This window comes from Peromyscus maniculatus, chromosome 4, assembly GCF_049852395.1.
Source record: "Peromyscus maniculatus bairdii isolate BWxNUB_F1_BW_parent chromosome 4, HU_Pman_BW_mat_3.1, whole genome shotgun sequence".
Taxonomy (NCBI): Eukaryota; Metazoa; Chordata; class Mammalia; order Rodentia; family Cricetidae; genus Peromyscus; species Peromyscus maniculatus.
Genome location: NC_134855.1, coordinates 118,414,986 through 118,429,991, shown reverse-complemented (window position 1 = coordinate 118,429,991; position 15,006 = coordinate 118,414,986). Strand labels below are relative to the sequence as shown.

Here is a 15,006-nt window from a genome sequence, read left to right as displayed (position 1 = left end):
GACCCTGAGCACAACAATTAATAAATGGGACCTCTTGAAATTGAGAAGCTTTTGCAGGGCAAAAGACACAGTCAATAAGACAAAAAGACAGCCAACAGAATGGGAAAAGATCTTCACCAAGCCCACATCTGACAGAGGATTGATCTCCACAGTATAAAGAACTCAAGAAACTAGACATCAAAATACTAAACAGTCCAATTAAAAAATGGGCTAAAGAGCTAAACAGAGAATTCACAAAACAAGAACTACAAATGGCTGAAAGACATTTAAAGAAATGCTCAACATCCTTAATCATCAGAGAAATGCAAATCAAAACGACTCTGAGATACCACCTTATACCTGTCAGAATGGCTAAGATCAAAAACACCAATGACAATCAATGTTGGAGAGGATGTGGAACAAAGGGAACACTCCTCCACTGTTGGTGGGAATGTAAACTCATACAACCACTGTGGAAATCAGTATGGCGGTTTCTCAGAAAATTAGGAATCGAACTACCTCACGACCCAGCCATCCCACTCTTGGGCATATACCCAAGGAATGCTGATTCATACCATAAAGATACATGCTCAGCTATGTTCATAGCAGCACTATTTGTAATATCCAGAACCTGGAAACAACCTAGATGCCTGTCAATGGAAGAATGGAAAAATGGATGAAAAAAATGTGGTACATATACACAATGGAGTACTACTCAGCAGAGAAAAACAATGAAAGCATGAAATTTGCAGGCAAATGGATGGAACTAGAAAAAATCATCCTGAGTGAGGTAACCCCAAACCCAGAAATACAGTCATGGTATGTACTCATAAGTGGATAGATATAAAAAAGAACAATCTGACTACAACCCACAGAACCATGGAGGCTATATATATATATATATATATATAAATATATATATATATATATATCATGGAGGTCCCTAGGACAACTGTGGCTTATAATAAATTTTGGTTTTACTCAATTACTGAGCAAGCCTCAATGAAACACCTCACTATTAAGATAAGAATACATACTCTATCAAGATGATAATAGAAAAATAAATAAATAAATAAATAAATTTTAAACAATAAAAAATAAATAAAAATAGAAAAATTTGAAATATTAAACAAACAAATATTTTGCTAAAGTTAAAAAAAGGGAGAACTAGGGACTCATCATTCCTCTCCACATTCTATTCTTTCCCTTGTTTTATATATTTTAAATTTTTTTATCAGTGGATTCTGCTGGAGGATCCGATGCAGATAAGCACTGGAGGGCTCCTGTTGTAAATCACCCTCTGGAGCAATGGAAGGATCTTTCTACTAGCACATGGAGGAGACCCAATCTAGTGTTGGTGTGGCCCCGGAGTTTGGTTTGTGTCTTTCCTCAGGACAATGAGGTTCCTCTTGGGATTCCTGAGCACTGAATGTGCCCTGTGGCTGCTGCTGAAGCCCAACATGACAGAGACCTAATGGGTCATCATGAAAAAATCTACCCTTCTGATGCCAATGGAGATTGAGAGCCCAATATGGCCAGCTTTGGCAAACATTAATGTAAGCCTAGGAACTGTAGCCATGAGATTGGATTCAGCAGAAGAGCTGCCAGCCAAAGTCATGCTCGGATCAAGAAAACCGGGCCTTGGTTCGTGTTCCTGGAGTTGTATCCATGCCAGTGGATGTCCACACAATCCAGAAGAGAATTTGACATTGCTGCTGCTGCTGTTGCTTTTATAACAATGGCGCACACCGCTGCTACTATTTCTGGGATTACCATTTCATAATTGCTACTACAGCTAGCACAGTGGAGACCCTGGCAACAAAAGTAGCTACTACAGTTAGTTAATCTTTCATTCTATTGGGCATGATAAATTTAATTCAGTAGTTATATACATCTCAATTGGCTTTGAAAATTATAAATTTATAAACTCAAGTTCCAGTTGCTTTTGGGATGCTATCTTACAAGGACTCCAATGTACAGTATGGCTTGATAAGGAAGGGAATGGCTTGGTTGCCTTTAGCCTACTGGCTATAGGTGAGATAGGACCTCTGTTGGTCTTTTCTGTATTGAACACACAGATTGCAAGCCCAGTGCCACTTTGAGATCTTTGGCAGCAATTAACCATGCAGCTCACACATGATTGAGCCGGTATGATAATGAGTATTCAGAGACAGGTAATACCTGGGGGGCACTCACTAACCTAAGACAGAGCACCTGTGTGGCATGTGTAAGCGTCTCCATGATGGGTAAGGTGACCTGCTGACGTCCCATGCAACCCAAGTCAGAAGCTCATTTTTTAATAAAAGGGGGACCTGCAGGGCCTTCGCCCCCGTTTGGGGTAACTGTTGACTTGCTTGCTGACCTTGACCTTGATATCCTCCCAATGCTAATTCCCTGCCAGGTTCCACCCTCCTGAATGCTTAAGGGAAGTTCCTTGTCTGTGGATCCTGAATAATGGGCATTAACAGTTTAGATGCAAGATTGTAAAACATCAGTAGTGAACTTCTGCCCTCCCGGGTCCTCCCATTGTGCTGTAAACCTGTAATTAAGACCTCCTACCCCCTTTAAGAAATTACATTCGACATTTAAAATTAAATATATATATAATTGAATGAATACTGCGAATGTAATCTATGAATACCACAAATGTGATTAATATCATGAGTGTAACTTAAAAAATAAATAAAAGAAAAAAGAAAAAAACAGTTGCCATGGTCATGGTGCCTCTTCACAGCAATAGAAACCCTAATTAAGACAAGAATCCATCCTTCTGATGCATCCAAGAAATACACCTTAACATCAAGGATAGACGCCACCTCTGGGTAAAAGGATGGAAAAGACATTCCAGGCAAATGGACCTAAGATAAAAGTAGCCATTTTAATATCCAACAAAATAGACTTCAAAAAACAAAACTAATTGGAAGAGATAGGGAAAGACACTACACACTCATCAAGGAAAAATCCACCAAGGGAACATTACAATTCTTAACACCTATGAACCAAACACAAGGGCATCCAAGTTTGTAAAAGAAACATCACTACAGTTTAAATCACATATTGACCATCACACAGTGATAGTGGATGAATTCATTACTCCATTCTTGCCAATAGACAGGTCATCCAGACAAAAACTAAACAGAGAAATGCTGGAGCTAAATAATATCATAAACCAAATGGACTTAACTGTAGCTACAGTTTTCCAGTCCTGCTTGGCCCACAGTCAGGACAAATCTCTGTCACCCACCAGTCCCACAGCCACTCAGACCGAACTGAGTAAACACACAGAGACTTATATTGCTTATAAACTGTATGGCCATGGCAGGCTTCTTGTTATCTAGTTCTTATATCTTAAATTAACCCATTTCTATTAATCTATAAGTTGCCACATGGATTGTGGCATACCAGTATCTTTTATATGCTGCTTGTCATGGCGTCAGCTGGCAGCGTCTCTCTGACTCAGCCTTCCACTTCCCAGAATTCTCCTCTCTCCTTGTCCCACCTATACTGTCTGCCTGGCTACTGGCCAATCAGTGTTTTATTTACTAACCAATCAAAGCAACACATTTAACATACAGAACATCCCACTCAAACACAAAAGAATATACCTTCTTAGCAGTTCATGAAACTTTCTCTAAAACTGACCACATACTGGTATATAAAGAAAGTCTTAACAGATACAATAAAATTGAAATAACAACCTGCATCTTAGCTGACCACCACAGATTAAAGCTGGATATCAAAAACAGAAACAACAGAAAGCTTGCAAACTTATGGAAATGGAACAACTCACTACTGAATGAAAAATGGTAAGGACAGAAATTAAGAAACTTAAAATTATTTAGAATTGAATGGAAATGAATACACAACATACCCAAACTTATGGAACAAAATAAAGGTGGTTCTAAAAGGCAAGTTCATAGCACTAACTGCCTACATTAAAATAAAAAATTGGAAAGATCTCATACTAGTAACAATAGCACACTGGAAAGCTCTAGAACAAAAAGGAGAAATCATACTCAAAAGAAGTAGATGGCAAGAAATAACCAAACTCAGGGCTGAAATCAATAAAGTAGAAACAAACAAAAACATGCAAAGAATCAGTGAAACAAAGAGTTGGTGTGTAATGGAGGTTTTTCTCTGTCCTGCCCCATCCTGCAGCCATTTCCAAATAATCACTCAGAGACTTATACTAATTATATATGTTTGACTGATGGCTCAGGCTTATTATTAGTTAGCTCTTACATTTAAATTAACCCATATTTCTTATCTATGCTTTGTCACATGGTTCATGTCTTGTTACCTCATTTTCTATACATCTTGCTTCCATGGGTAGCTGGCTGGTGTCTGCTGACTCCACCTTCCTTCTTCCCATCATTCTCAGTTTTGCTTTCCCACTCAGCCTTATTCTGCCTGGCTATAGGCCAAATCAACCATTATTTATCAACCAATGAGAACAACACATATTCACAGAATACAGAAAGACCATCTCACAGCATCTCCCCCTTTCTGTCTAATCAAAAAGGAAGGTTTTAACTTTAATATAGTAAAATTACATATAACAAAAAAACTAGTTATATCTAGTCTATTTGTATTTGGCAAAATTAAAGAAAATACTCTATCATCCACATTGGGTGCCAGATGAAGCACGATCCTAATTAGTCTCTATGAAATCTCAGACTGAAAGGGTGGGATCCTGTCTGTACAAATCCTCAGACTGAATGGGCACAATTCTGTCTCCACCCACTTTATATCCCTATCTCCAACCTCCCTAGTGCTAGGATTAAAGGCATGTACCTCCCAAGTTCTGGGATCAAAGGCATGAGATCCCAAGTGCTGGGATCAAAGGTGTGAGCCACTACTGCCTGGACTCTATGGTTAACTAGCGGCTAGCTCTGCCCTCTGATCTCTAGGCAAGCTTTATTTGTCAGAACACAAACAAAATATCATACAACAATGGTGCTTTGGGAAACCAATAGCATTGACAAACTCTTAACTAAATTAACTAAACAGCAGAGAGAGAAGATGCATACTAACAAAATTATAGATGAGAAGGGTGACATAATCATAATGACATACTTTAGAAACTTGTAATTCACCACATTGGAAAATCTAAAAGAAATGGATAATCTCTTTTTTATTAAGAAAATAATGTTTTATTCATTTTAGATCTCCCTCTTCCCTTTTCCCGATGCCCAGCCTGCCCCTCCCAACCCACTCCCATTCCCTCCTACAAGAAGGTAAGGCCTCCCATGGGGAGGTACATTTAGTAAAGGTAGGTCAAGTCCCTCTCCCTGCCCCAAGGCTGTGCGAGGTGTCCAATCATAGAAATGGGCTTCAAAAGGCCTACTCATGAACCAGGATAGACTCTGATCCTACTGCCAGGGGGCCCCCTAAGCAGATCATGCTACACAACTGTCTCGCTATGCAGAAGGCCTAGTCCAGTTGCATGCAGATTCCACAGCCGTTGATCTAAATTTCATGAATTCCCATTAGTTTTGTTTGGTTGTCTCTGTAGGTTTCCCCATCATGATCTTGATGCCCCTTGCTCACAGAATCCTTCTTCTTTCTCCTCAACTGGACTCCTGGAGCTCAGCCTGGTGCCTGGCTGTGGATCTCTACATCTGCTTCCATCAGTTACTGGAGAAAGGCTCTATGATGACAGTTAGGATATTCACTGACCTGATTACTAGGGTAAGCCAGTTCAGGCACCCTCTCCACCGTTGCTAATAGTCTAGGCTGGGGTCATTCTTGTGGATTCCTGGGAATTTCCCTAGCATCTGGAAGAAATGGATAATTTCTTGATATATATCCCCTACAAAAGTAAAATCAAGGTCAGATAATTTTAACAGACCTATAACTCCTAGTGAAATGGAAGCAGTCATTGAAAGTGTCCAACAACAATAACAACAACAAAAGCCAGATGGTTTTAGCAAAGAATTCTACCAAACTTTCAAAGAAAAATTAATGCCAATACTCCTCAAATTTTTCCACAAAATAGAAACAGAGGAAACATTGTTCATTTTAAGAGACCATAGTGACCCTGATACCTGAACTACATAAAGACCCAACAAAGAAAGAGAATTACAGACCAGTTTCCCTAATGAATATAAATGCAAAAATTCTCAATAAAATACTTGCAAACCAAGTCCAGGAATACATCAAAAAGATCATCCATCTTGACCAAGTAGGCTTCACTCTGAGATGCAGGAATAGTTCAACATACATAAATCAATCATTGTAATCCAGAATATAAACTGAAAAACAAAAACCACATGATCATCTCATTAGATGCAGAAAAGGCCTTTGACAAAAATCCAACACCCCTTCAAGATAAAAGTCCTGTAGAAATCAGGGATGTAAGTGGCATACCTCAACACAATAATGGCAGTTTACAGCAAGCCTACAGCTAACATCAACTTACATGGATAGAAACTCCAAGCAATTCCAGTAAAGTCAAGAACAAGACAGGGTGTCTACTCTCTCCAAACCTATTCAATATAGTACTTGAAATCTTAACTAGTTCAATAAGACAACCGAGGGAGATCAAGGGGATACAAATTAGAAAGGAAGAAATTACTATCTCTATTTTCAGATGATATGAGGGTAAACATATGTGACGATAAAAATTCCCCTAGGAAACTCCTACTGATAAACACTTTCAGCCAAGTCACTGGATACAAAATTAACTCACAAAAATCAGTAGCCTTCCTATATACAAATGACAAATGGACTGAGAAAGAAATCAGGAAAACAATACCTTTCACAACAGCCTCAAAAATACATAACATCTTGGAGTAACTCTAGCCAAACAATTGAGAGACTTGCATGATAAAAAGTTTAAGACATTGAAGAAAGAAACTGAAGAAGATACCAGGAGATGGAAAGATCTCCCATGCTCATGGACCAGTAAGATTAATATAGTAAAAATGGTCATCCTACAATAAGAAATCTACAGACTCAATACAATCCCAATCAAAATTTCAACACAGTTCTTCACAGATCTTGAAAGGACAATTTTCAGCTTCATATGGAAAAATATAAACAAAACAAGACAAAAAGAAAAAACAAACAGGATAGCTAAATCAATCCTGAATAATAGAAGAACTGCTAGAGGAATCACCATCCCCAATCTCAAATTGTACTACACAGCTATAGTAATAAAAACAGCATGGTATTGGTACAAAAATAGGTATATCAATAAATGGAATCAAATTGGAGACCTAGACATAAATCTGCACTCCTATGGACACCTGATTTTTGATAAAGAAGCTATAAATACACATTATAAAAAAAAGACAGCATCTTCAATAAATGGTGCTGGTCAAACTGGATGGCTGCATGTAGGAGAATGCAAATAGACCCATACTTATCAACCTTGTCAAAATTCAACTCCAAATGGATCAAAGACCTCAACATAAGGTCAGATATACTTACTCTGATAGAAGAGGGAGTAGCAAATAACCTTGAACTCAATAGCACAGGAAAAGACTTTATGAACTGTGGGAGGCCATCGCCCACCTTTTCAAGGGTTCTTAGGAAGAGGAGAGAAGGATAAGAAAATATTAGATAGAAAGACAGTGAAGAGGAGAAAGACAGAAACACAGGATAGCTTTGGGAGGCCCTGGGTCAATACCCAACAGCCTTTTCCATTTGTTCAAAAGAGCTTTATATAACAATGCCAAGGGGAGGGGCAAAAGACCTCCCCCTTGCTAGATCAAAGCACACTGCACAGCCAGATGTAGACCCTTCCAAACACCTGGTAACCATGTCCATGGTCAAATCATCCCTTTATGCAGCCCTGCTGGGTAAAGCAAGCTCTAATTCTCAAACCCTGAGTAACTTGGGCCTCCACACTTAACAAGAACACCAATAGCACAGGCATTAAGATCAACAACTAATAAATGGGACCTCACAAAACTGAAAAGCTTCTACACACCAAAGGACACCATCTTTCAGATAAAATGGCAGGCTATAGAATGCCAGCCACCGCCATGAGTACCAACATGTAAGATACTGATAAGCCACAAGCCATGTGGCAAGGTATAGATTCATAGAAATGGGTTGATTTAAGATGTAAGAACTAGATAGCTAGAAGCCTGAGCCATTAGGCCAAACAGTTTAAATAATATGAGTCTATGTGTTTGTTTTATAAGTGGGCTGCAGGACTGCCCGGGCTTGGCGGGAGCTGGAGAGTTTCTCTCCAGCTACAGAGAGATGTAATGGTATTTGTTCTGCCCATGACCTTGGGCTATAAGGCCTGAAGGAGGCGGTGCTTCCTGCCCCTTCTCCCTGCTGCCTGCTTCCTGGTCTGACTGGACTGCCAGGTGGATTCACTTCAGGTCAGAGCAGAGGACAACTTCAGTTGTTCACTTGTTTCTGCATTTGAGTGTATTTCCTCAATTTATATTTTAATAAATCCCTATTACCCATTAAATAGACTCACATGGATTGATCTTAATAAACCCAGGCTATTGCAAAGGCTATATAGGTTGCTCTCCATAAACAGACACCAAGGTCCTATTGTTGAAAGTAACACTTGTACAACTCACTGGACACAAAGTTGAGCTGGTGCCTACATAGAGCCTTCACCCCTACTGGCTAGTGTTTTGGGTACCGGAAGGTACTCTGCAGGTGACCAAAGGAGGAATGTGAGCACCAACCCAGCTACAAACCCTTCAGTCTACAGCAGTGCCCTGCCAGCAAGACGTACCAGTGCAATAGCGGCACAAAGCTTGTAGAAGACACCAGCCAACATCTGATTTGACTGAAGGCCTACTCCATGAGATGGAACCCACCCCCAGTGCTGCTTAGGTGACCAAGAACCTGAGACTGGATAGCCCAGGGACCTAAGGGGAAACCAAATACTGCTGTTTAACAAAAGAGACATAGAGATAAAACGACTCCTAATGACCTTCTGCTATACTCATAGAACAGTGCCTTCTTCCTGCAAGCAGATGGAACAAATCCAGAAACCCAGGCGATATGCAGAGAGTGAGACCTTGAAACACTCAGCCCTAAATGGATGTCTCCATCACATCCCTCCTCTCAGGACTCAAGGAACCCCGGGCAAGAGCCAGAGAGGATGGAGGACACCAAGGAAAGAGGCCTTCAAAACACAGAAGGACAGATGCACATAGGAACTCATAGACTGAGGCAGCATGCACAGAGCCTGTAGGGGTCTGTACCACATGGGGTCCTAGAGCTGAAAGGAGAAGTGGACTCCAAGGGAGTCTCATTGAGGGAGGGAAAAAAAACTACTCTTAAGGGTAGACAGCATGCCCAGCAGGAGATAGACAACAGAAAAACAAATTCAACAGCATCTTTGGAGGTTCCTTGTCTCAAAATGTCTTCTCAGGGTTGTCTCGATTATTTTTTTTACTTTTATCTATTTATTTATTTATTTATTTATTTATTTATTTATCTATTTATTTTATAACCCTTCTGCTTTGCATATGTATTATGGCTTCCAGTTTTGCATTTTCAATGGGACTCTTGAATGTTTCTTGTGCCTTGGTGTGTGCAGAGGTGGTGAGGTGGGGTAGGTGAGGGGAGTGGGGGATGGGGGGGTGGAAGTGGGGGAGTGTTTTTCTTCTGTTTGCTTGTTTTTTCCTATTTCAATGTGTTTGTTTTTGTTTTCTCTTATTATATTTTGTCATTATCCCTTAGATTTTTGTTTGCTTTCTAATGAAAGGCAGAAAGGGGGTGGATCCAGATGGGAGGGGAGGTGGGAAGGAAATGGAAGGAGTCGAGGCAGAGAAATTGTAATCAGAATATACTGTATGAAAATAAAACCTATTTTCAATTTCTGGGAAAGGAAGACAATTTTGAAGAAATAAACAAACTGATAAAAATATAAGGCTATTGATAACTAAACCATTTACATAAGTTATAATAGAATAAGCCAAATATATACCGTAGAACTGGTGTTTCAAATCAACCAAGAATTCATTTCTTTCTGTTTGTATTGGGTAGTCTGCTAGGGGAAAAGAAAAACAATCAAAAGCTCTACCTCATAAACTGCATTAGATTCTAGAGAAGCCAAGATTTAAACATGATAAACTTTAATGAAAAGACATTAAGTTCAAAGACACAGACAGGCTTATGGATAAAATGTTAAAAGAAAATATGATAATTCAAACAGTAACCAAAGCAACAAAAATAGTGGTGTAGATATCATACAAACTATTTTACATTTTTTTAAAAAAGGAATGGGGTGTAGCTCAGTGGTAGAGCCACTGTCCAGGATGTACAAGGTCCTGGTTTGACCCCCAGCACTGAACAAAAAGTAACACAGAGAAAGAAGGGCTTTTTAGAGTGAAGGGAACAATTTCTTAGGAAGCTACAATTACAAACATCTAACATCAAACACATCAGGAACAGCTGCCAGAATGAAAGGAACAGACGATCCAATGACGACGACTGTTCAGTGCCCCACTTTCAGCAGCAGACCCTAAGGAGGTGGATTCACACTGCAAACCAACTAGACAGAGCAGATATCAATCAGGACATCCCTCCCAACAACAGAACTCCGTGGAAAATGGTCAGGCAATTCCTCAAAATACTTCAGCGTATTTTGTATGTATGGGCATTTTGAGGCCATAAAACTGATTTAATACTATATATTAGTAATGTTTCTACAACTCTTTGAATATACTAAAACCCACTCAATCTTCTCTTCCAAAGGGGAAATTTATGTTATGTAAATTATAGCTCCATTCAAGCTGTTACAAAAATAAACAGATGGAGACAATATGACAGTCCTCTCATTTGTTAGGGCTTGTGGAATATGAGTGTTATTGTTTAAACTTTAACTTTTAGGTTATAGTGAAAGTAAAGGGATGCTGAGACAACATGGAAAGAACACGTTACTTCCTTACTCCCTGTGGTACAGACAAGTGGTGTTCAGCAAAATGTTCCCCGTGCTCCCCTAAGCTTCCCAGCTTCCTTGATGAGTATATTGGTCTCATGTGACTAGTTCAGGCCAATGAACTATGAAAGTGATATTTGGCACTTCTAGGAAGCCAAGGTGATCCAAAGCTATTTATGCTTCTTTAGTCTCTCTTTCCCTGATAATAATACCTTGGAATGCAAAGGAAAAGATGGCTATAGTGCTGGACAGAGGGAGTGTGGCATCAATAAAAAAAAAATGATACTGATTACCCCGATTAGATAGAATGTTTTGGCATAAAACGATTAGTAATAACCCAGTGGGCTTTCTTGTTGGCACATACCTATACTCTCAGCACACTGACTGTGGAGGAAGGGCATGGTAAGGTTTAAGATCAGCTTGGGCTACACAGAGTTCAAGGCCTGCCTGAGCTAACTAGCATGCTCCTGTCTAAAGAAAACCTAAAGGCTGGGGATTTCCTTGCCCAGCACGTGCTAGGTCCTGGTTTCAAACCTGAGCATGGGGTAGGGGTGGGGTATCCAGAAAAAGTGGGAAAAGAATTTAAAAATAATGTTTAAGATCCTAGAACGGGGTTATACTTTGTAAGTACAAATCTGTAGAAGTCATTACTGAGAAAAAATGAGTAGAAACAAAGAAAGCTATAATCTACAAAACAGAAAGGAGGGAAGAAAACATCTACAATAGATGTGTCCAACTAAATCACAACAGAAAAAAAAAACGGGATAGGGTCTATTTAAAACCTAGCCAACAGTTATTTGTGCCACTATATATAGGCACTGTGCGTATATCACTCATCCTCACAGTGATTATGCAAGAGATATCATGTTTCTTTGTAAAAGGAGGCAGGTGGAGGAGGACTGGAGTGAAAGCAACTTCTGGACAACTGCTACAATCATGGACTCACAACAACTTTGGCTGCCTGCAGAAAATCAAGACAGTCAATATGCCAGCATGGACGTGGAATGCACATGAGTCCCCACCCTTAGCTGGGGAACTACGACAGTGAGGAGTGTGAGAGTCCTTTTCTTTAGGGTCTGGTCCCTGGTAGGGTGACCAGGCTCCAGTAGTTGGTCCCAAACCTGTGTACTAATAGGACTCAGTGGATTATATATATAAAAAAACAAAAACAAAACAGAGCACATGAATGAGGAGGGAAACATGGTGAGGAGAGTTTGAGAGAGTTGGAGGGAAGACAAGGATGAATATGATCAAAATACATTAAATGTACATCCTAGTTCAGGTTTCTATTGCAATGAAACACCAGGACCAAAAGCAAGTTGGGGAGAAAGGGGCTGATTTGACTTACACTTCCACATTTTAGTCTATCATTGAAGGAAGCCAGGACAGGAATCTGGAGGCAAAAGCTGATGCAGAAGCCAGGGAGGGATGCTGCTTACTGGCTTGCTCATCATGGTTTGCTCAGCCTGTGTTTTGTTTTTTTTTCTCTAGAATTACTCAGGCTATCAAAAGACTTGATGCCTGCCACAGACCTGAAACTAAATAGTAATGGAATGGTAAAAGCACAAACATCTGAGCCAGTTTTCTTACACAAATTAGGAATTTCATGTCTCACCTTCACCACAGATCCAAGTTTCAAGGAAACATGGCAATTCAAGACGCTGCAGAGAGGCCCTTCATTTGATAGGCAGCTGCGTCATGCTGCAGGAGGAGCAGAGGCTGTGTGTGAATATCCACAGCAGAGTACCTGACTGACATTGGATGGCATCTCCCTTTCTCGTAAAAGTCGGCACACCACAAATCCCTTTATTTTAGTAAAGATTCCCAATAGCTTGCTATCTGCTGTAAACTCAGCCTCACAGGTGTGCAAAACTAAACTAACTATGCCCAAGAGCAACCAAGACAACTGTTCTCTTACAAGTGGCTCCACTAAAAAGCTGCTATTTTCCCTGTCCCCCCTCCCAAAGACTTGACTTTGGGAGGGGGGACAGGGTGACTCAGCAGGCAAAGTGCTTACCACCCAATGGTGCGGATCCCTAGAACGTCCTAAAAGCTGAGCGAATGTGGCAGCCCTCCCGTGGTCCTCAGCACACTAGGAGGTGGAAACTGGATCCCCAGGAAGCTGGCTGGCTAGCCAAATCAGCAAGTTCTAGCACTAGGAAGACACCTTGCCTTAATATAGGAAATGAAGAGTGATGGAGGAGATCCAGAGTCAGGCCCCTGCCTCCACATGCGTGTATGTACACAGCTGTACACACGCGTGCCAACACAAACAGAAACAAAGCCAGTGGGGTTGGTGGTGCTCACCTTTAATCCCAGCACTCAGGAGGCAGAGGCAGGTGGATCTCTGAGTTCGAGGCCAGTCTGGTCTACTGAACTACTTCCAGGACAGCTAGGGATACACAGAGAAACCCTGTCTTAAAAAATCAAAACAAAGAGCAGCGCCCCGGAGATTCCATGTCTGTGTCTTGCTTCAACAGTGTTTGGATGGAGCAGACCCCGGGCCTCCCTTTGTTAGCTTCCATCCATCCGTCTTTCAGTGTCTCGAGTTGCAGCCTCTGGGACCACCTCCTCGCAGCCTTTGGCTACTAGGAGCAGCCAGCATCGTGTCTTCGAGGTTAGCTCCATACTGCGTATCAGCCATGAGCTCCCAGGTTCGTCAGAATTATTCCTCCGAAGTGGAGGCTGCAGTGAACCACCTGGTCAACTTGCACCTGCGGGCCTCCTACACCTACCTCTCTTTGGGCTACTATTTTGATCAGGATGACGTGGCTCTGGAGGGTGAAGGTCACTTCTTCCACGAGTTGGCCGAGGAGAAGCGCGAGGGCGGTGAGCAGCTGCTCAAGATGCAGAACGATCGCGGTGGCCCTGCACTGTTTCAGGATGTGCAGCAGCCATCCCAAGATGAGTGGGGTAAATCCCAGGAGGCCATGGAAGCTGCCTTGGCCCTGGAGAAGAATCCAAACCAGGCCCTCTTGGATCTTCATGCCCTGGCTTCTGCTCGCACAGATCCTCACCTCTGTGACTTCCTGGAAAACCACTTCCTGGATGAGGAGGTGAAGCTCATCAAGAAGACGGGCAACCACCTGACGAACCTCCACAGGGTGGCTGGGCTGTAGCCAGCGCTAACCGGTGTGCCCTCGCCATCTCTGGGCGAGTACCTCTTCGAGAGGCTCACTCTCAAGCATGACTAGGAGGCGTCACCTTCCAAGGGGCTCCCTCCTCTGCTCTGCACCAGCCAGCCTCAGGACCTTCACCCGAACCTCTAGGCAGCTTTGTAACTGCTCTGGAGCCCCTCCCAAGTCTTGGGACCAAGTGAAAATAAAGCATTTTGAAATAGCAAAACAGAACAAAACAAAACAAATAGAAGCATATATATTCGATTACACCTCATACATATGCAAACACAAAAAGTTAACTCTGAGGAACTCTGTAAGACTAGACAATTTAATCTCTGTATATATTTATCACTTTTTGTTCCTGTGACAAAAAAAAAACCAACGGAGAGAAGACTGATTTTCTCTCACAGTGTCAGAGTTTTAGTTCTTGATCAGCCATCTGAAATGGAGGGCAGAGCACGGCAGCATGTGACAAAGGAAAAAGAGGTAGAGACCAGGGACATCTCAAAACCCTCCCCCTCTAGTCAGGCCGGAGTCTCACAACCCGCACCACCTCCTCCTGAGAGTCAGCCAGTCAGGATCCAATCACTTCCCACAAAGCCCCATTACTGACAGCGAGCCTTCTTGAGACAGACCATTTCAGATTCATATCATAACATAAAACTTTAATGCCAATTAACCTGAAGACCTGTCAGGAGCAAGGCACACTCTGAGCAGAAATCCATGGCTTCTAGAAGGGGACCAAAGCACACCAGCTCTCACTCCCCTCACATGGGGGAAAGCTCTGAAACCTGGAGATGCCAACAGCAGAAAGAAAAGCACCGGGCACTGTTCCCACTCCAGCAACCTCCCAAGCAGACAAACAAGATTGGTGCATACATAATGCAGGGAAATAAATAGGACTTGGGGAGCCCTTGTGAGCTGGAGATGGGGCTCAATTGGTAGAGTTTTTGCCTAGCATGCTGGGAGCCCTGAGCCCTTATCCTCAACCAGGTATGGTACCGCATGCCTGTAATACCAGCACTCAGAAAGCCAGAGGAT

General features: G+C 41.6%; 1 protein-coding gene across 1 annotated transcript; it reads left to right on the top strand.

Annotated features, from left to right (window-relative positions):
• The first annotated feature begins 13,487 nt into the window (after window positions 1-13,487).
• On the top strand, window positions 13,488-14,190 carry LOC102927034 (ferritin light chain 1-like). The gene has a single exon (XM_042276346.2). The coding sequence runs from the start codon at window positions 13,489-13,491 to the stop codon at window positions 13,963-13,965; it is 477 nt and encodes a 158-aa protein (XP_042132280.1). The 5' UTR covers window position 13,488; the 3' UTR covers window positions 13,966-14,190.
• The last annotated feature ends 816 nt before the right edge of the window (window positions 14,191-15,006 follow it).

Coding starts and splice junctions, on each gene's coding strand:
- LOC102927034 (XM_042276346.2), top strand. CDS start 13,489: ATGAGCTCCCAGGTTCGTCAGAATTATTCCTCCGAAGTGGAGGCTGCA.